This window comes from Chelonoidis abingdonii, chromosome 11 (genome assembly GCF_003597395.2).
Source record: "Chelonoidis abingdonii isolate Lonesome George chromosome 11, CheloAbing_2.0, whole genome shotgun sequence".
NCBI lineage: Eukaryota > Metazoa > Chordata > Testudines > Testudinidae > Chelonoidis > Chelonoidis abingdonii.
The window spans coordinates 27,473,828-27,493,922 of NC_133779.1; the positions used below are offsets into that span (position 1 = coordinate 27,473,828).

Sequence of the window (20,095 nt, forward strand, 5' to 3'; positions counted from 1 at the left end):
AGCAAATCCTGTGTTCCTAAGAACAAAGCAGGATTTGTGAGCAGGAGGAGTCTGCCCCCAGGAATGTTTAATAGCTGCAGGGGCCAGCAGAGCCCAACCCACTCTGCTAGGAGACAGCATTGCAGTCCCAGAATCCTAGGGCAGTTCCAGGCCAAGAGGATGTTGTATTGTGATCTGGGGAATCATTGCTGCCTAAATAACTGAGCAAGGGCTTGAAGTTGCCTTCTAAGCTGCACTAAGGTTAGAACATAACTTCTAATGGCACACAGGGTTGGAACCAGTCCCACAACCTCCCTGACACCATGGCCAGGCAGCGGGCACTTACAGTAGATCAGCAGCCTGGAGGCCTTTTTAAATCAATGGGCCTAGCCAGAAGCCTGTCCAGGAATCCCTAAGCAGGAGCAATGCCTGGACCACCCACCCAATTGCTGCATTAGCTCATGCTGTGCTCACCTGAAAGAGCTCTGGGCCCAGCCTGTGTTGTAATGTGGCACAATGGTACCTACTGGGAGCTCCGTGGGTGGGGCTGCACTTTGGCCACAGTAGGCTGAAGGGTTGTCTCTGCACCAGATGTTCACCGTGGGTTGCATCCTGAAATCCTCAACCCCCCACTCAGCTGCTGGAGGCACCTAAATTTCCAGCAGCTGGTGCATAAAACTGCCTCAGTCCTAACATCGCCGAGCTGCTCTGCCCCTCCCTTGTACCTAGGCATCGCCCCATCGCCTATGGGCCCAATCTGGTAGATATGGTCAGAAGGGTTGACCAGCTCAGGAGTTTTGGGGACTAGCTAAGTCTATTCAGCCCAGGTGTTTGGGCACTCCTCTGTGATATGGGCCAGCTGTTTTCAAATCCTTGCTGTGCTGGATTTAGGACCGGGGTCACCTGCTTTCCAGGCAAGTGCCCTAAACACCCAGCCGTTGACTCTCCTGGGTGGGAGTCTCTCAACCTCTTGCTGAAGTTGTTTCCATGTGTATAACTAACTCCTGGCAGCCAGAGAGAACCCAGTGAGAGCTGTGGGGTGAGGGTGCTCTCCAGGGAGATGGGAGACAAGTCCTTGCTCCACCTCAGGAAGAGCAGGGATTTGAAAACTTGTTTCCCACCCCAGCTGAGTGCCCAAAGGACAGGGCATTGAACTTTAAGGGAGGTGGGGGCTGCTTTGCCACTGAGGCTTTTCCTGAGAAAGGGCTGACTTGGCATTCTCAGCTGAATGCTTTGTCCGGCTAAGGACAAGTGAAGACAGGTGCCACGTTAGGTTGGAGGAGCTGGGCTTATCCCCACTCCTTGGCATTACCCACTGGCTGACGTAGGCAGCTCCCTGCTCAGCACGCCAGCTGTTGAGCATCCCTGTCTTAGGTGAGTGACTCTCCCCTAAGGGTTCCTGTGAGTTACGCACTGCAGTACTGCACACTGTCGTCCCTCCCTGCATGGTGCTTGAGGCTGGCTGGGGCATGGGCAGGGGTACAGATCTGGGGCGGCTCTTCTGCCAGTGAGGAGCATCCAAGGAACTGGGTCTTGGGTGGTCAAGCTGTGGTACAGTAGGTGGGTTTGGTTTGGTATCTTGTCAATGGCAGCCCAGCTCTGAAACCCCAAGGCAGAGAGTCTGCAGAGCCACCTCCTGGAGCGTCTGCAAGTGCCACTCATGGGCCCCTCTGGAAGGCCCTCGCTGCATTAGCACCAGGGTGTAAATCACCTGCTCGGAGCCACTGCAGTGATAGCGGGTGGCTTTTTACTCTATGTAGCCTGGCTTTCCAGCAGATCAGGGCTACTCTAGCCCTCACACACACTGTGCTGCAGGGGCTTGGGTGAAACAGGCCACATTTATTTACAGGAGCCACTGTCTAGAATCGCACTGTTCTAGGCAAGCGAGCTCTGCTTAGTGCATGCCCCGGTGATGAATCGGAGCTGGTACAGAGCGTTTGGCTGCACCGGCATTGGGCCATCTTCACCCCTCGGCAGCATGAAGGAGTGTATGTGGGCTAAGGAAGTAGTGCTCCAGGCGCTCTGGTAACCATTCCACCCCACGTTTCTCTCTTCCCTGAGTGCAGAAATGCAGCTTCACAGCTTGAGGTTCTGCCCGATCCAGCCCCGGACGGCGGTGACTTTGGTGTAAACTCCAGGGAAGTAAGGCCTTGCACAACCATAGCCCCAGCTTGTGATTCCAGCTAGAAACCACCGCCCTGAGGGTTCCTTGCAGGCCAAGGGGCCACCGGCATCGCCCTGTGGAAAGAGGGAGACCAGCCTGTGTCAGGGCAAGAGACCCCAGCAGCCCTCAACATGCTGAGTGCCCCATGCCTGCATGCTGCTTACAGATGCTCTTGCTCCCAGCAGCCGGTCCTGAGAGTCACCTTCTCAGGGGCCCAGCCCAGCTCCATGGGGATCTGCTCCCCACAACTCCCTGCTTCTGAGGTGGCTCTGCACATGAGCTTGTGTACACAGGCTGTGGCCTGAGATTAGGGGTCTCTTGTGAGGAGAGAGGCCCTGGGAGTGGTGACTGGCAATGAAACAGGGAACAGTCGGGGTGAGGGGGGGAGATCTCAAGCAATCAGTGGGGGAGCAGGGCAATGGCCCAACAAGGGAGAGGTTGGGCTAAGAGAAGTTTCTGCCCTGTGGGCTCAGCTCCAGGGATCCCTTGGCCAGTCTGCTCACCGAGCAGCTGTCGATGGTGCCCTGAGGGAAGCCAGCACACACCATCCTGCCGCTGATCTGGATGGGGTAGAATTTCTTGCAGGCCTGGTCGCCAATGACGTTTACTGCAGCCTTTTGCAGGTGCTTGGACATGAGGCCTATAAAGACAAAGATCACTGTTAGCCTGTGCACCTGACCCTGGAACTTGGGGGGCGAGGTGTCCTGTGATGATTGGCCCATAGCTTGGGTGCCACATGCTGCAGCCAGCTCTTGTGGAATGCGAATGAGGCCTCGATTGGGGAAGGCTGAGCTCTCTTCCTGCCAGGCAGGTGTGCACTGGGCAGCTGGATTTGTTAGTCATGGGTTGTGTTGATGGGAATGGTGCAGGTGTTCACAAACAGATGATTTAGCTGGAGTGTGGGAATTAGGGATGGCACAGGCAACAGCCAAATGGGGGTGGTGGATGCATCAGAGCAGGGGGAGTGGGAGCACAGCTGTAAGAGACTGGCATGGATATTGGCTGCACTGGGTAGGTGGGTATATCATATGGGAGGAACAAGCTAGAGTGGGTGTTGGTGTTGGCTGGAGGGGTATGGCACGGTGTGGGTGTTACTGGAGGGGTAGGGTGCAAACAGTGGCCAGTTGGGGCAGTGCATGCATTGGCTGGACGCACAGGTGGCCGTGCTGTACTGTGTACAGGACAGTACCATTTGGGTCCCCGGGGCCATACCTCCTTCCTTGGTGGCGCCCCAGCCTGTGATGAAACAGCGGGCCCCTTCCCTGAAGACGTGGGAGTTGTCCGGGAGGCAGATGGGCTTGATGGTGCTGGTGAACCGCACAGCTGTGGCCAGCTCCAGCAGCGCCACGTCGTAGTCCAGGGTGTAGACATTGTAGAATGGGTGCTTGTAGATGCGGAAGATTTTTTCCACCCTCCCGTCCGTGCCACTGAGGAAGGGCGTCCCCAGAACGGCCACCCACATCTTGGGATCACTGTAGCTGCAGGGTGGGAGAGAGCAGTAGGGCTGTTTAGGAGGCGGCTCAGGACAGCCAGCAAGGGGGTCCATTCCTGCAGGCGCTTGGGGCTAGCATACGCCATGGCAGCACTTGCTGAGTCGAACGAGGAGGCATTTGCCCCAGCCGTGAGCTCAGTGAAGGCCCAGTGGTAGGAAGTGCTGGCAGCAGCCCTCCCCTTGCCCAGGGTTTCAAGGGCAGTGCCCCTATGACTGGTTCTCCATGGTCCCTGCTCCAGGCAGTAGCTGTGTGGTGGGGCTCTGACACTGGGCAGGAGTGCTGGCTTGGCAGCCTAGAGCCTCCCCCAGGGCACCCTGTGCAAAGGGTCCGAGTGGAACCAGGAAGCATCCTGGAGGAGTGTTGGATGAGGAGGCTGAGGACATGTGGAGGAAGAGCTGAGCAGACCACCTGCCTCTGGTGGGCCAGAGGAGGGCCCAGCTGGGCCAGGCTGTGGTGACCCTGTCTCACTTACATGTCAAAGCAGTGAGCTGCTGAGAGCAGCCATTTGTCAGCAATGAGAACGGCCCCACACTTGTGCTCCTTCCGCCGCAGCCAGAGGCTGACCTGCCAGGGCCACTCGCCCCGGGCCGCTCCGCTGCCACCCACTATCTTGCTGAAGGCCACAGCAGGGGTCATGCCGCAATCTGAAACAGAGGGAGAAGGCAGCTGCTGGTTAAGCAGACGTGAGAGTTTGAGCTCCCTCCCTGCCCCACAACGGGCAGGTTCCTGGGAGAGGCGTGGCCAGCCCACGGGGCAGTATGACAACCAGGCCCATGAAGCTGCCCTAGGATGTTGGTGGGGTGGCCAGGGGGACTGGGAGAATGGCTGTGGGGGATGTGGGGAAGGAAGGAACTGGTTAGTCAGATACGGAGTAAACTGGTTTTGCTGGGACCCTGGTGTGAAGGACTCAACGGCTGACATGGAGGGGTTGGGTTGGATGATCAAGGGGTGTTTCCTGCCCAGGCAGGCTGGGCCGTCAGGCTCTATGGAGCTTCCCTCCTGCACTCCCAACCCCTCATCCCCAACACCAGAGCATGGTCACACTTAAGTGGAGCAGCCCGGGGGTAAGTGGCGGGATGGGAGCGGGACGAGCGGCCCGGGGGTAAGTGGCGGGATGGGAGCGGGATGAGCAACAGGCCATAGGTGCCCACTTCCTGTCACAGCACTCACTGCAGTTGTGCTCGTCAGAGCCGTTGCTGCAGTCAGTGACGCCGTCGCACTCTGGGTTCGCTTTCCCAATGCAGATCTTGCTGGAGCACTTGAAGGTGAAGCTGGTACAGGGCACCACTGGAAGGCGACAACCCACAGCCCACTCAGCATGTGGTCTGCGGGGCTGGGCCTGTCTGATATGGGGCTGGATTGTTCGCTGCGACAGAATGTGCTTGCTGCATGGCAGGGGTGTTTGTCCCCCCCATACCCCACTGGTGCCTGCCATGCAGTTTGGGTGCCTTCCCCTTTCTCTGGTGACTGATGTGTGGTGGGGGCTCTCCCTCCCCGTTCACAGGCACCCCAAGCCTAGCCCAAGTCTGTTACCTGGGAGCTGGCTGGGCCTGGCAGCCCCTGTGGTCTTGGGAGCAGCAGTGGTGGTTTTCCTGGGGGTAGCAGTTGGCTTGGTGGTAATTTGGCTGGCTGGGCTGGTGGCTGCCTCGCTGCTGGGCTTGGCTGGGGAGCTGCTTGTGCTGGAGGTCCTGGCAGCTGCCGTGCTGGGCGAGGTGCCTGCTCCAGAGCTGAGGTTGGGCTTGGATGAGATGGCGTCTAGGATCCAGTCCTTGAGTTTGGTTATTCTGGAGTACACCCCCGGTCTCTTAGCCTGAGCACAGCCAATCCCCCAGCTTACAACACCGGCCAGGTAGAACAGGCCTGGGGTCTCCTCACAGGCCAGCGGTCCACCTGAGTCCCCCTGGGGAGAAGCCAGGCAGTGACAGCTCGGTATACTCTTTTCAGAGCTCCTGAGGGAACTCCTCAAACAGAGGAACCACCAGGTGCTACAGAGAAATGGACAAGAAACTGTATATTGCACACTTGTGGAATTTCCCTGCTTGTAGGGGGAATTTCACCCAGCTTCTCAAGGTCAGCTCATGCCCTGAGGCACCCATACCCTCTCACCTCATCTAGTGTGACAGTGCACCCTGTCTTTAGCTAATTCAATGGCCAGCTGTGTTTAGAATCTGAATGTCTGCGCCCCACTGATATCCTGTGGCACTGAGTTCCACAGGGTAACTATGTAAAACAATATTTCCTGTTCTGAGTTTTCAGTGCACTGCCCTTCCCTTGTACAGAACAGCCCCTTGTTCTCCTGTCAGGAGGGTTTGGGGTCAACAAGTGCAGCTCAGTGATGTGCCTTACGGCACTCAGCATGTCTACAGGCCTCCAGGAAGCTGTCACGGTCTCTCTAGACAACCCTATGGCCAGTCATCAGGGGCAGGGGCAGCATTTTGTTCTTGGGATCTTGAATATTCCTGTGGTGTAGCAGAATTGTGGTTTAGAAGGTCATTCACTAAACTGCATGGGGCTTCATTTACCTTCCCTAAGATAGTGAAGAGCCAAGCTACCTGCCGATCCTGGCAGATGGACTGTCCTCCTCATCTGTCCATGTCAGAGGTGGGCAAACTTTTTGGCCCAAGAGCCACATCCGAGTATGGAAATTATATGGTGGGCCAGGAATGCTCACAAAATTGGAAGTTGGAGTGCAGGAGGGGGTGAGGGCTTTGGTTGGGGGTGTGGGTTCTAGGGTGGAGCTGGGGATGAGGGGTTGGGAGTGCAGGAGGGTGCTCCAGGCTGAGACTGAGGGGTTTGGAGGCAGGGGGATCAGGGCTGGGGTAGGGCACAGGAGGGAGTCGGGTGCAGGCTCCGGGTGGCATTTACCTCAAACAACTCCCAGAAGCAGCGGCATGTCCCCTCTCCAGCTCCTAAGCAGAGGAGCAGCCAGGAGGGTCTGCGTGCTGCCCCATCCGTAGGTGCCACCCCTGCAGCTCCCATTGGCTGTGGTTGCCAGCCAGTGGGAGCTGTGGGTGCCATGCGCAGACACCCCTGGCTGCCCTTATGCATAGGAGGTGGAGAGGGGACATGTCACTGCTTCCGGGAGCCACATGGAGCCCCAGCATGCAGGGAGCAGGGCAAGCCCCCAACCCTGCTCCCTGGCTGGAGCAGGGCAAACCCCAGACCCCACTCCCCAGCTGGAGCTCGAGGGCCAGATTAAAATGTCTGAAGGGCCAGATGCAGCCCCGGGCCGTAGTTTGCCCACCCTTGGTCCATGTAGATCTTGCTTACGGCAGCACATAGACAAAACCTCTGGAAGAAGCACAGTTGCTGCACGGTCTGTCTCCACCTTCCCCCAAGGCAGATTCTGAGCCCATGAGCTCCCAGCAGCTCTCTGGGTCTTTCTCTGGAGAGAGTCAAGAACTCCAAGGTTCTTACCTGGTATGAGTCAACCCTCCCCTCCACGAAGCCTGCACAAATCATCCGGTCAGTGAGGGAGAAGTTGTAGAGAACATTGCAGGTCTTCTGGTCAATGATGCTGACAGAAGCTTTCTGCAGGCTCTCGGGCTTTGTGACTGCATGAAAACAAAGGGATTAGTAAGCATGGGGCTGCAAGGAGAAGGGGAGCTGATGCCCACTTGCTCAGGGCAGTCAGAGGCCAGATGGCAGCCTGCAGCTCTGACACAAGTGGCAGCCCAGATTCCAGGAGGCCTTGCTCCACACTGAGTACAGCAGAGACCACTCTGAGCCTGCTGGGACTCAGCCTTGGTGGACTGTATTTCCTTCCAGTCTGTGTAAGCTACAGCTGTGGAGCCCTTGGGTTTCTGTTATGCTGCCAGGCTGGCTCTTGGGGGGCTGGAGCCAGGCAGTGCTGCTCTCCAAGCTCAGCGACTGTGTAAGCAGGACCTGAACAAGCTCTCCCCTGACATCTAGTGATGTGCTGGGGGACAAGCCCATCAGGAACAGGCCGGGTTTGCATAGACGCCTGCTCTGCCTAGGTGTGTAGCAGATGGCTGTTTTGCCACAGGGATGAGTTTGGGGTCACAAATCCTCCTGTATTGAATGCTGTTCTCCTGAGGGACCAGTAAAGGGCAGCAGAACTGTGCTCAGTCAGGGCATGCTGTCACCTCAACTGAGCTCATTTGCTAAGCAGGGCAGGGCAGGGCTTCCAAAACCCAGTGAAGAGGAGAGGGTGTGGGGCCAAATGTTCTTACCTCCATGGGACCCTCCCTTCTTTTGGGTTTAAGGATGATGCTGGTTGGATTCCATGGAGAGTCCTGACTGCTGGTCAGTGATTGCTGGGCTCACTGATGGGCCACTAACCCTTGGAGCTGGAGTGGGGCCAGAGCTGCAGCGAAGGCCCAGGAAGAGGCTGCAGCAGAGTGGCTCCCTGCTACCCAGCGAGGTCACGGAGAGCTGGACTCAGGATGTGGCATCACACAGGTGGCCAGCAGCAGCAGAGGAGGCATTGCTTCCACGGGTGGGGCTGGACCCACAGGAATGCACCTTTGACCCCTGGGTCTTTGCTGACTAAAGGCAGCCAGCTGCGAGGGGGTGCAGTGCAGGGACAGAGGAGTGGTGGGTTCAAGGGACATTGGTTTGGACTTTAATACCACAAGGCAAAAGACACTGTGGGTAGATGTTTGCTAATGGTCAGGTGCTTTTGAACATGGTGTTTTCCCAATTGAATGCTGGGTTCCTTTGTGAGGGCAATAGATTCTGCCTGAAGGGGAGGGGCATGAGGCCCTGTCCCCTCCATGGCCACACCTCTGCCCCCCTCATCTCCCCCAAAGCCCCACCTCCTGGCCGAGCCAGAGCCAGGCCAGGGAGCCTGGGTCCCTCCATCTGCTCAGGATGCGGGGGGGGGGGGGGCCGAGAGGAGCCCCTGGCCTGTATCCCTGCCCCTGAGCCCCCCGCCCAGGGCAGGTGGAGGGTCCACGCTTCTCCAAAGCTGCCTGTGTGACTCTTACCCTGACCTGTCTCTGGCCTGGCTGGGGGATGGGGGCCTCCAGAGGAAGAGGAGGGGAAGGCGGTCAGGCCAGCTCCTTTGCCCCCCTGTTCTGGCACCCCTGGTTCCCTTTAGTATAAGCTTTATGCACAGACTCAGTGCTTGTGAGGGGGGAGTCTTGCCCCTCAGACGCACCCAGGGGTGGTGGTTGGTTTTCCCAGGTTGCTGGAGCTGGGTCTGTTTTGTCTTGTTGAGAGGATCCCCTAGATATTGAATCTGCTGGCCCATGTTGCTGCTGCCACCGCTGCCTGGCAGAAGGGTTCCAGACGTTTAACTTTTTCTAGTGCCCAGGATCTCGGAAGCTTCCGGGTGGTCTCTGTCCCCTGCCTAGCAGGGCAATAGGCTCACTTTGCTAGTGCACGTGCCTTAACCCAGTCCGTGTCCCCTCCCTAGTGTCTATCCTCCTGCCCAGCACTATCAGGTCCAGGCTTAGATGTGAGCTTGAGCTGTCTGGGGCAGGGACCTCGTCAATGGCACTGGGTAGTCACTGCCGTTCTCTTGGGCAGTTACAAAGTGTAGACAGGCAATGCTCCACCACACTCTGCCCCGGGCTCTGGCCATCTCCCTTCTCTCTCTTCCTGAGGGCAGAGGGTGCTTCCTTTGCCCTGATTCTCTCCCTGGGGTCTCAGAGCCCTTGTTGATTTCTGGCTGTCTTTGCTGGACACCCCTCTGGCCTGTTCAGCTTGGGTGGATGCAGCCATTTGCTGCTTGGTCTCTCCCTAGCCCACAGTAGATCAATGGATAAATCACATTCATAGAATATCAGGGTTGGAAGGGCCCTCAGGAGGTCATCTAGTCCAACCCCCTGCTCAAAGCAGGACCAATCCCCAGACAGATTTTTACCCCAGTTCTCTAAGTGGCCCTCTCAAGGGCTGAACTCACAACCCTGCGTTTAACAGGCCAATGCTCAAACCACTGAGCTATCCCCCTTTACTCACTGTTGCCTTCTCTGACATTTCCCCATCCAGAAATCATGCACTTTTTGCCAACGGGAAACTTCTGCACAGCTAACGGGAGGCACACGGGTTGGATGAACTTGTTGAAATGAAGGGGGCTGGCCAGTTCTAGCACAGCCACGTCAAAGTCCAGGATGATGGGGTTGTAGGAGGGATGCTGCACCACTTTCTTTATGCTGACTTTCACTGCGTTGCCGTCTGTGCCAGTTAAGGATGTGGTACCCAGGTAGGCTTTCAGATATTCCAGCTTTGTCCTGCAAGTGCACAGTGTCCCCCCCACCACACGGACACACACTGTGAATTCGAAACAGCTAACACTTAAGCATCTTATGAGGGTCAATAAGTTTCAGGGCCTGAAATGTGCTGTTCTGTGTGGACAGAACCTTGCTGGCTAATGTGCTCTTGTGAAAGGAAGCTCTTGCTTTTAGGTGACCTCTCCTTGGCTAGAGAGCAGCACAACTATCACCATTCAAAACAGCAATTCCATTACAAGGCTAATGCTCATCTGCCAAGGGCAGCCATATGGGATTCCTGCAGCTTCACTCCCCTGACAGCCGGGGCCTGTGGGGCGCTCTCAGGCTCAGTAGTCACCTTTCAGAACTGACTCTCTACCAAGGACTTGCTCCAGTGGAGGAGAAAACTGGAGCTAACTGGTTACAAGCCCTACAAGTCCTTTTCTAAAGCAGCTAGTGGGGCTGTTCTGCACACAGGAAGGGCTGGCCTGGATCGGGCTCGAAGGCTGTCCAGCCCAGCGTCTTGTCTCTGACTGGCCAGCGCCAGGTGCTTCAGAGGAAGGTGCAAGAAACCCCCAGTGTCAGACATAGGGTAATCTGCCCCCCATGAGGGTCCCGGTCTAAACCCTGACAGAGACTGGTTTAAACCCTGAAGCACAAGGTTTCATTTCCCTCCAATGTTCTTGTTATTTTCATTAACTATTGTAACTCGACCTATTCTTGTTGTCCACGATATAAAAGTCCAGTCCCTCTTTAAATTTTACTCAGTTCTAGACCTCAATGACGTCCAGCGACACTAAGTTTCACCGTGTAATTATGTGTATGTAGGGGTAAAAGCATTTCCCTTCATCGGGTTTTAATTTGTATTTTTCAGTTGAAAGGAGACTACTCTTGTCCTTGTGCTGTGAGACAGGGAGAACAGATGCTCCTGACATATTTCTACATGATTCGTTATTTTGCTAGACTCTTTATGTCCCTTCGTCTAGTCTCCTTTCTAAGGCAAACAGTCTCAGTCTCTTCAACCTCTGATCCTAGGAGAGTTTTTCCAGTTTTGTTGCCCTTGGCTGAATCCTTTCTAATTCTGTACTATCCCTTTTGAGATGGGGTGACAGTGCAGCCCAGTTTCCAGATGGGGTCGCCTATTGATTTTCATAGTAGCATTGTAATAGTTTTTGTATTCTCTTCCTTCTCATTCCTTATGCACCCTAACATTGTGTTGCCCTTTCCTCTAGCTTGCTTCAAGCACTCTGAAGTTCCTCACGGCCTCTCTGGTCCTGACTCACATAAATAACTGTGTGTCATCTGCAAATTTTAATTCCTCACTACTCAACCCCCTTCCTGCATCATTAGTAAATGTATTGAAACACCCTGGGACCTAGTACAGTACCTTGAAGCACCTTCTGTTCACCTTCTGCCCTGGTGAACATTGGTGATGGATCCCTTGTTTCTGAATCGTGACAATACTTGGCCTCTCACCTCATGACCACTTAGTAACAAAAGCTCTCACCAGCCCCAGATGATGCAGTGTGGCTGGGGCTACAGAAACTGGAACAACACAACATGCAGAGCTTTCAAGAGGAGTTGGACTCTTACTGATTGAAGCAGTGAGCTGCCGACAGCAACCAGCGCTCCCCAATGACAGTGGCCCCACAGAAGTGCCTCGACCCCTCCTTCAGGCTGACCTGCCAGGGGATTTCTCCTCTGGAAGCCTCGATACCTCCCACGATCTTGCTGGGTTTTGAAAGCCCAGGTCGCCCTCCGCACTCTAAACAGAAGCCAAAGCACAGCCCATTAGTACGTTCGCTGCCTCTGGGGATAGGTAAGGAGGGAGCCCTGACCTGGTGACAGCTCAGGGCCAAGTCAGGGACATTTATCTAACTCCTTCCTGCCAAGCTTGCTGTTTCCACCAACAGGTGCCCCACTACTCCAGGAAGTGCCCAGGTATAGCCACCCATGGTCATCTCCAGGGCTTCCGCCAGCTTCCACCAGGACCCTCAAGCCCCTCCATTCTCAGCGGCAGCGTGCTGTGATGGGGCTTAGAGTCACTGGGGCCTGCACTCCAGTGACCCCTCATACCCAGGAGCCTCCACCAAATGCCCGAAACTGAAGGAACACCCAAAATCTGCCTCCTCCCTCAGAGCCCATCTGAGGGGTGGCCAAGAACCAGGTGCCATGAGCTGACACACACAGGCTGGCTTCCAGAGCTTGCCCTGCTCCCTGGCTGGTGTGGGGTTGCAGGACTCTCCTTGGGTGCAGAAGTAGGCTTTGAACTGCCAGGAGATCTTTAAGTGGCAAAGGACAGCGAGGGCCTTGGGAGCAAGCACAGCCACGTGCAGTTCTGCTACCTCAGCCACTGTGCTCAGGGCATGGAGAGAATTCCTGGTGTTTCCCCAGGGTAAGGGCTGGCAGTAACACTGCCAAGATCCCAACACAGTTGCAGCTTCAAGCTGTGAAGCGCCTGATCTTCAGAGTGCAAAGTGTGCTCAAAACTGCACGTGCAACTGAGACACTGGTGAAGCCCACTGTTGGGGCTCAGGAGATCAGGGCACTTCCCAGCAGAGGCTGTGCTTTGTGTTTAGGGCTCATGGGGGCCACGCTGGACACAACAGAAAAGGCTGTCCCAATTCAGTGGAAAGGCAGAGTCCTGAACTTCTGGCCTGGGAAGATCATTGTAACTACACAGCCCGACCCTCCCAGCACCTTGTGGATGGGAAGCAGTAGCTGGCTTGCTGGCAGCGGGCACTGATAGGGTGGTGGACACAGGTCTGTGTTTGCTCGTGGTGGTGTTGCTGATCCCTTCCATGGTGGCAGCATCGGCGTTTGTGCTAGAAAGTGTCGTTGGGACAGGGAGGGCTATGGGTATGAGGAAGGTGGAGATAGCATCAAGGATCCAGTCTCGGAGTTGGGTCACTCGGGCATAGACTCCAGGCCGCTTGGCTTCAGCACAGCCAATTCCCCAGCTCACAATACCAGCCAGGAAAAACTTGCCAGATGGCTCTTCACAAACCAAGGGCCCACCAGAGTCACCCTGCAAGAGACAGAGAGCATGCGTCACCGGAGTCAAGGGCCAGCGCCAGACTGGGCACCATGCACTCCGCCTCCCTTCACTTTGCTCTGAGTCCTAACCTGCTATGCAGCATTGCTGTGTCCCACCCCACAGCTGGCTGCATTTAGGGGTGGGTGAAGGATCTGAAATCTGTAATGTCTTTTGGGATCTGCCTGGATGAAACAGATTAAGTGAATGTAATTAGTGGAGACACTTAGCTTGGAGTGGCCTCTCAGGTGGCCAGCCTTAAATCTGAGCCCTTGCTGCACATCAAGGGGGAAATCATCTTTCCAGTGACCTAGGCCAATAGCTTCCAGCTCCTAACAGTCTCATTAATGAGACTGACCATCAAGTCTTAGGTCAACCTTCATTTTCCTCACTGGGCCCAGTGCTCCTCCTGGGCTACTGGCTGTTACTCAGCTGGGCTGTATACAGAGCACATGTCTGAGGCCTTCCTGTTCACCACGTGCTGAAGTGAGAGACGATATTTCATCAGTTTGCCCTAAGGTTTCAGATTTGATCTTTGGCCCTGCTGTGTCATTGCTGGGCAGATGCATCTGGAGCAGTCAAGCTACAAAGTAACAAAGATTACGTCCCAACCTCAAGCCTTTTGCAGCCCATCTAGGCTCTGACACTGCACCCATCCCCATGGTATCTGAGAGCCTCTCAAAGTTATCCAGTGCTGCAAAGATCTATCTTCCTCTAGGCTGCTCCAAGGAGGGCAGGGCTGGCTGTGGGCTTGCGGGTGGACTGTGTCTGTGGGTGGGCCAGGTTGCAGGAGTGGGCTAGGCAGTTTGCTGTGCCCAGGCTGAGGGGTTTGCTGCAGAATTAAAGGGCATTTTCCCTTAATGGATTTTCATGTTTTCATAGAAGGTTAGGGTTGGAAGAGATCTCAGGAGGTCATCTAGTCCAACACCAACTAAATCATCCCAGTCAAGGCTTTGTCAAGCCAGGCCTCAAAAACCTTGAAGAAGGGAGATTCCACCACCTCCCTAGGTAACCCATTCCAGTGCTTCGCCACCTTCCTAGTGAAATAGTTTTTCCTAATATCCAACCTAGACCTCCCACACTGCAACTTGAGATCATTGCTCCTTGTTCTGTCATCTACCACCCTGAGACCAGCCTAGCTCCATCCTCTTTGGAAACCCCCTTCGGGTAGTTGAAGGCTGCTATCAAATCTCCCCTCACTCTTCTCTTCTGCAGACTAAATAAGATTCATATATGATTCATAGAATAGTAGGGTTGGAAGGGACCTCAGGAGATCATTTTGTCCAACTCCCTGCTCAAAGCAAAACCAATCCCCAACTAAATTAATGGTTCCCTCAGCCTCTCCTCGTAAGTCATGTGCCCCAGCCCCATAATTATTTTCATTGTTCTCCACTGGACTTTCTCCAATTTGTCCACATCTCTTCTGTAGTTGGGGGACTAAAACTGGACACTATACTCCAGATGTGGCCTCACCAGTGCCGAATAGAGGGGAATAATCACTTTCCTCGATCTGCTGGCAATGCTCCTACTAATACAGCCCAATATGCTGTTGGCCTTCTTGACAACAAAGGCACACTGCTGACTCATATCCAGCTTCTCGTCCACTGTAATCCCCAGGTCCTTTTCTGCAGAACTGCTGCTTAGCCAGTTGGTCCCCAGCCTGTTGCGGCACATCGGATTCTTCCTTCCTAAGTGAAGGACTCAGCACTTGTCCTTGTTGAACCTCATCACATTTCTTTTGGCCCAATCCTCCAATTTGTCTAGGTCACTCTGGACCCTATCCCTACCCTTCAGTGTATCTACCTCTCTCCACAGCTTAGTGTCATCTGTGAACTTGCTGAGGGTGCAATTAATCCCATCATCCAGATAATTAATGAATATGTTGAACAAAACTGGCCCCAGGACCAACCCTGGGGCACTCCGCTTGATACTAGCGGCCAACTAGACATTGACCCGTTGATCACTACCTGTTGAGCCCAATGATCTAGCCAGCTTTCTATCCACTTTATAGTACATTCATCCAATCCATAGTTTTTTAACTTGTTGGCAAGAATACTGATGGAGACCATCTCAAAAGCTTTGCTAAAGTCAAGATATATTGCATCCACCGCTTTCCCCATATCCACAGAGCCAGTTATCTCATCATAGAAAGCAATTACATTGATCAGGCATGACTTGCCCTTGTTGAATCCATGTTGACTGTTCCTAATCACCTTCCTCTCCTCCAAGTGCTTCAGAATGGATTCCTTGAGGACCTGCTCCATGATTTTGTCTGGGACTGAAGTGAGTCTGTAGTTCCCTGGGTTCTCTTTCTTCCCCTTTTTAAATAAGGGACCTCCCAATCACCACAAATTTTCAAAGATAGTGTCCAATGGCTATGCAATCACATCAGCCAACTTCCTCAGCACCCTTGAATGCATTAGATCTGGACCCATGGACTTGTGCACATACAGGTTTTCTAAATTGTCCTCAACCTGTTCTTTCACCACTGAGGACTGCTCACCTCCTCCCCATACTGTGCTGCCCAGTGCAGCAGTCTGGGAGCTGACCTGGTCTGTGAAGACTGAGGCAAAAAAAGCATTGAGTACATTAGCTTTCTCCACATCATCTGTCACTAGGTTGCCTCCCCCATTCAGTAAGGGTCTCACACTTTCCCTGATCATCGTCTTGTTGCTAACATACCTGTAGAAATCCTTCTTGTTACCCTTCACATCCCTTGTTTGCTGCAACTCCAATTGTGCCTTGGCCTTCCTGATTACACCCCTGCATGCTCTACCAATATTTTTATAATCCTTCCCAGACGTCTGCCAAGTTTCCACTTCTTGTAAGCTTCCTTTTTGAGTTTAAGCTCACCGAAGATTTCAGCTTTAAGCCAAACTGGTCGCCTGCCATATTTGTTATTCTTTATGCATTTCGGGGTGGTTTGTTCCTGCCCCTTCTTTAAAATACAGTCAAGTCTTCTGGACTACTTGCCCCCTCATATTAGCCTCCCAGGGGATCTTGCCCATTAGGTCCCTGACGGAGTCAAAGCCTGCTTTTCTGAAGTCCAGGGTCCATATTTTGCTACTCTCCTTTCTTCCTTTTGTCAGGATCCTGAACTGAACCTTCTCATGTTTTGGGTTTTTTTTTTTTTTTTGTTACAATCTGTAAATTTCCTGGCTGGTTTTCTCTCTTTGCCTCCGTGTAGCACATGATGTTATTTCCCTCGTGCCTATGGTCCTAGCAAGAAGAATTCAGGCTACTTCTTTGTAGGCGTCCTAGCAGTGCCCCTGATGCCAGCAGCATTTCCAGGAGAGGCAGAGCAAAAGCTCCCGAAGAGTGGCTTTGGTTTGATTTGCACCATCTTGGCAACAAACGTGTTTCACAAGCATAGACATTTAGAATTGGCAGGACTTTCCCAGGTTGAGTCTTTGCAGTTAGTAGCTCCTTGCCCTGATATGAGGGCTTCCATCCAAAGGCCTTTGAACCATTCACTAACCGGAACGAATTAACCCTCCTGCAGCAAGGCAGCTTAGTACCAAGATTCCAGTTTAACGCAGGGGAAACAAGCACAGAGACATTAGCTGATTTGCTCAAGGACATGTAGCAAAAATCAGTCACAGAGCCTTTTCTGAGGCTAGGTACACCCAGCTTCTCCACCCGAAGAGCAGAGCACAGCTGCGCCTTCTTCCCTGCAAAATGGGCAAGCTGGGCTCCCCGCCGCCCCTGGGGTTCTTAGCGGTGACACAGGCAGCCAGCCCCGCCGTGCTCGCTGCCGCCGCCTCTGCTGAGAGCTCCGGGGGCAGCAGGGAGCCCATCTCGGCCCACGGCATGGGGAAGAAGGTGCAGCTGCTAGCGTTCTACTCTCCCCTTCCCTGCTCCGCCGCCAGCTGCTCTCCTAGAGAGAGGGACTGGCCGCGCCACAGGTGCAGAATCAGCCTTGTGCTCCACTGTTTAAAAAAAATTGGGCAGGGGGGGCACTGCTTTTTGGCGCCCCCAACCACTTGGCGCCCTGGGCGGCCACCTAGTCTGTCTAGTGGTTGCACCAGCCCTGCCTCTGGGGCACCTGGCATTGGCCGCTGTCAGCAGACAGGATACGGGGCTGGATGAACCTTTGGTCTGACCCGGTCTGGCTGCTCTTAGTGGCATTGCAACCTTTTGAGGCTTCGCCCAGGAATGTGGCCCCTAGGCATATGCCTAGTTTGCCTGTGTGTTCAGCCAGCCCTTGCAAAGGAGGTGGCTGCTCAGAGTTCACCCCCTCGGGGTGGACAGATGCAGCTGGCTAGTGTAACAAGTGTCAGAGCCTTTAGCTGGGCAGGGGTCTGTAATGGGCCTCTTGCAGGGACTGAGTGTGTGACTGGAAGGGAACAAGCCACTGCCCTGGGAGCGGATGCCCATAACACTGCTGCCCGTGCTGAGAGAGGCCCCTCCTCACCTGACAGGAGTCGATCTTCCCCTCCAGGTAGCCAGCGCACATCATCCTGTCGGTGAGGGTGTGGCTGTACAGGCTGGCGCACAGGGCCTGGTCCAGCAGCTCCACTGTCGCCTTCTGCAAGGTCTCTGGTTTCACCACTCGTGGGAAGAGACAAGGCAATAAACTCGATCTGCCAAGAGCCCTGAGCCCACGGGCCCCTCCTCCCTGCAGAATCAGCCGCACACCAAGCGACTGGATTGGGAGCTGCCAGCATAGCGGCCAAACACCACAACCCCATGGCGGCCTGTCCTAGCTCCACACAGCTGCCAAGAATTCCCTCCCACACCCCTACCCCAGCCCAGAGTCCCCTCCCACACCCAAACTCCCTCCCAGAGCTTGCACCTCCCCAACACCCCAACCTCCTGCCCCAGGCCTGAGACCCCTCCTGGAACCCCAACCCCTCATCCCTGGCCCCACCCCAGAGTCCACACTCAGCCGGAGCCCTCACCCTCTCACATCTGAACCCCCTGTCCCAGCCCGGAGCCACCTCCTTCACTCCAAACCCCTCATTCCTGGCCTCCCCCAGAGCCCACCCCCACCCCTCCAACCCTCTGCCCGAGCCTGCTAAAAGTGAGTGAGGGTGGGGGAGAGTGAGCGACGGAGGGAAGTGGGATGGAGAGAGCAAGAGCAGGACCTCAGAGAAGGGGCAGAGAAAGGGTGTTCTATTTAGTTCAATTAGAAAGTTGGCACCCCATGTGCACCCTGTCCCCTGGCCCTTCACAGGGTGTACCTCCTCCTCCCTCCTCACCTCTCAGGATTTCCCCACAGCCCTTCTTGGAGTGTTCCTCCTTCCCCCCTACCCCCGGCCCTGCTCAGGGTGGGCCCCCTGGCTTTTCTTTGGTCCCCCCACCTCTGGCCCTTCTCAGGAGTCCCCACCCTCTCCTCTTCCCTGCTGTTCTTGGGTGCCCCACCCCAAGGCTTACAGAAGTCTTCCTTGAGATAGCCCCAGCCAGAGATGAGGCACTTCCTGCCGGCTGGGAAGTGGTGCCCAGGGCCTGGCAAGCATGCAGGCTGGATATACTTGTTAAAGGGCACGGGGCTGTCGAGCTCCAGCACAGCCACATCGAAGTCCGCAGTGTCGGTGTTGTAGGAGGGGTGTGGGATGACGCGGCCCACGCCGGCTTTCACGGTGCTGCTGTCTGAGCCGCTGAGGGAGATGGTTCCCATGTAGGCGGCCCAGACCGCTGGGTCCTGAAACCTGAAATGCACAGACATGTGTGATCCTTTCCAGGCTGCCCCTGCACAGCTGCTGTGTGTATCAAAAGTGAGGCATGGCAGTAGCAGAGGCTGCTGGGCCTAGACCTGAGCCACAGCCAAATGCCCCACCATGTCCCAGTGCCCTGCCCTCATGGCACAGCGTGTCCCCATGATGCTGCTGTGCCAGGCTGCATGGGCTCAGACTGGAGGTGCCTAGGGCTGAATTTATACCTTATAGACCCCTAGGCTCAGCATCTCAGCACCCTCCTGACTACAGCTGCCCTGCACCTTGCACACAGTTTCAGCGTGGTGAGGTGCCCCTAGAACACTGGCACCCACAGGCACCTGCCTACTGTCCGGCCCTGCCTAGCCAGTACAGCAGGAAGCAGAAGCCCAGCTGAGATGTGGCAAGAGGCTGAATATGGGGTTACAGCAGTGCTTCTCAACCCACGGGCTGCTTGCGGCCTAATCCTATGAGCCATTCTCAGGGCCATACAGGTAGAGTATATATATAGTGTGTATGTGTGTGTGTGGATGCAGCCCCTGTGACACATAGCGAGCCGCGTATGTGACCCATAATGGTAAACAGGTTGAGACCCACTGGACTAGACGGCTTCTCAGTCTGTTCCCTTCCCTGATCTCGGCTCTGCCCATGGGAAGGGGGGATCAGGGAAGATGCCATGGCCAGGGCCATACTCATTGAAGCAGTGAGCTGCAGACACCAGCCACTTCTCAGTGAGGATAGTTGCACCACAGAAGTGTTCGTTGTTCTCCCTCAGGCTGACTTGCCACGGGAACTCCCCTCTGGAGGCCTCGGTGCCGCCCACGATTCTGTGGGCTGTCTGCATGGTGGGGCGGCTCCCACAGTCTGAAAGGCAGAAGAAACCTTGTGTGAGCTCTGCAAACTCCCTCACGCCAGCCATGGGTGCAGACAGAGGCAGGGGGGGGCTGCAAACCTGCCCCCAGCAGCCTTCACTGGGGGTGCGGATGGATTCATTTCAGCAAAGCATACATCCATTGCCCTGCCCGCTGAATGCTCTGGCGAGCGGGGCCATAGGAGCATATTTTAAATTACCACTGTATATATAATATCATAAGCCGGTTCGTTTATAAGCCCCCTCGCTCCCGCCCTCTGCTCCGTGCCCCCCCGCAAGATGGCTAAGTAAAACATTGACAAATTTTTATAACTCGTTCATAAGCCGATCCTATAATTCAGGGGTCAGCAAACTTTGGATCCCGGCCATCAGGATAAGCTGCTGGTGGGCCAAGATGGTTTGTTTACCTTGAGCGTCTGCAGGCACGGAGGTAAAGCTAAGTAAACAAATCGTCCCAGGGCGCCAGCTGCTAACCCTGACAGGCTGAGCCAGCAACTGGTGGGGACATCTTTTTTTGGTGGGAGGGAGAAGCTGGGAGTCAGTGCAGTAAACCCTATGACCCCCCCCCCACATGACCCCACCCCTAGCCTGGGACTCCCACACTCTCCCCATTCCATCCCTGCCCACTTTATCTGGGGAGGGCCAGGGGAGGATGTCTCTGACCTGGCTGGAGCTGCTCAGGCAGGCTGGGCAGCGTGGGCACAGCCTGCTCCGGCGGGCCCGA

The 20,095-nt window shown here is 55.1% G+C and overlaps 1 protein-coding gene across 1 annotated transcript in view; it reads right to left on the reverse strand.

Moving 5' to 3' along the window:
* Positions 1-1,873: 1,873 nt before the first annotated feature.
* Positions 1,874-20,095, reverse strand: part of TMPRSS9 (transmembrane serine protease 9) — a 50,678-nt gene continuing 32,456 nt past the window's right edge. The window contains exons 6-17 of the mRNA XM_075071353.1: positions 19,193-19,364; positions 18,223-18,497; positions 17,261-17,397; positions 12,513-12,840; positions 11,406-11,577; positions 9,562-9,833; positions 7,054-7,190; positions 5,170-5,536; positions 4,109-4,280; positions 3,356-3,621; positions 2,647-2,783; positions 1,874-2,217 (exon numbers count right to left, since the gene is read on the reverse strand). Coding sequence (XP_074927454.1) covers positions 2,056-2,217; positions 2,647-2,783; positions 3,356-3,621; positions 4,109-4,280; positions 5,170-5,536; positions 7,054-7,190; positions 9,562-9,833; positions 11,406-11,577; positions 12,513-12,840; positions 17,261-17,397; positions 18,223-18,497; positions 19,193-19,364 — 2,597 coding nt within the window. The 3' untranslated portion in view covers positions 1,874-2,055. The remainder of the gene's footprint in view (positions 2,218-2,646; positions 2,784-3,355; positions 3,622-4,108; positions 4,281-5,169; positions 5,537-7,053; positions 7,191-9,561; positions 9,834-11,405; positions 11,578-12,512; positions 12,841-17,260; positions 17,398-18,222; positions 18,498-19,192; positions 19,365-20,095) is intronic.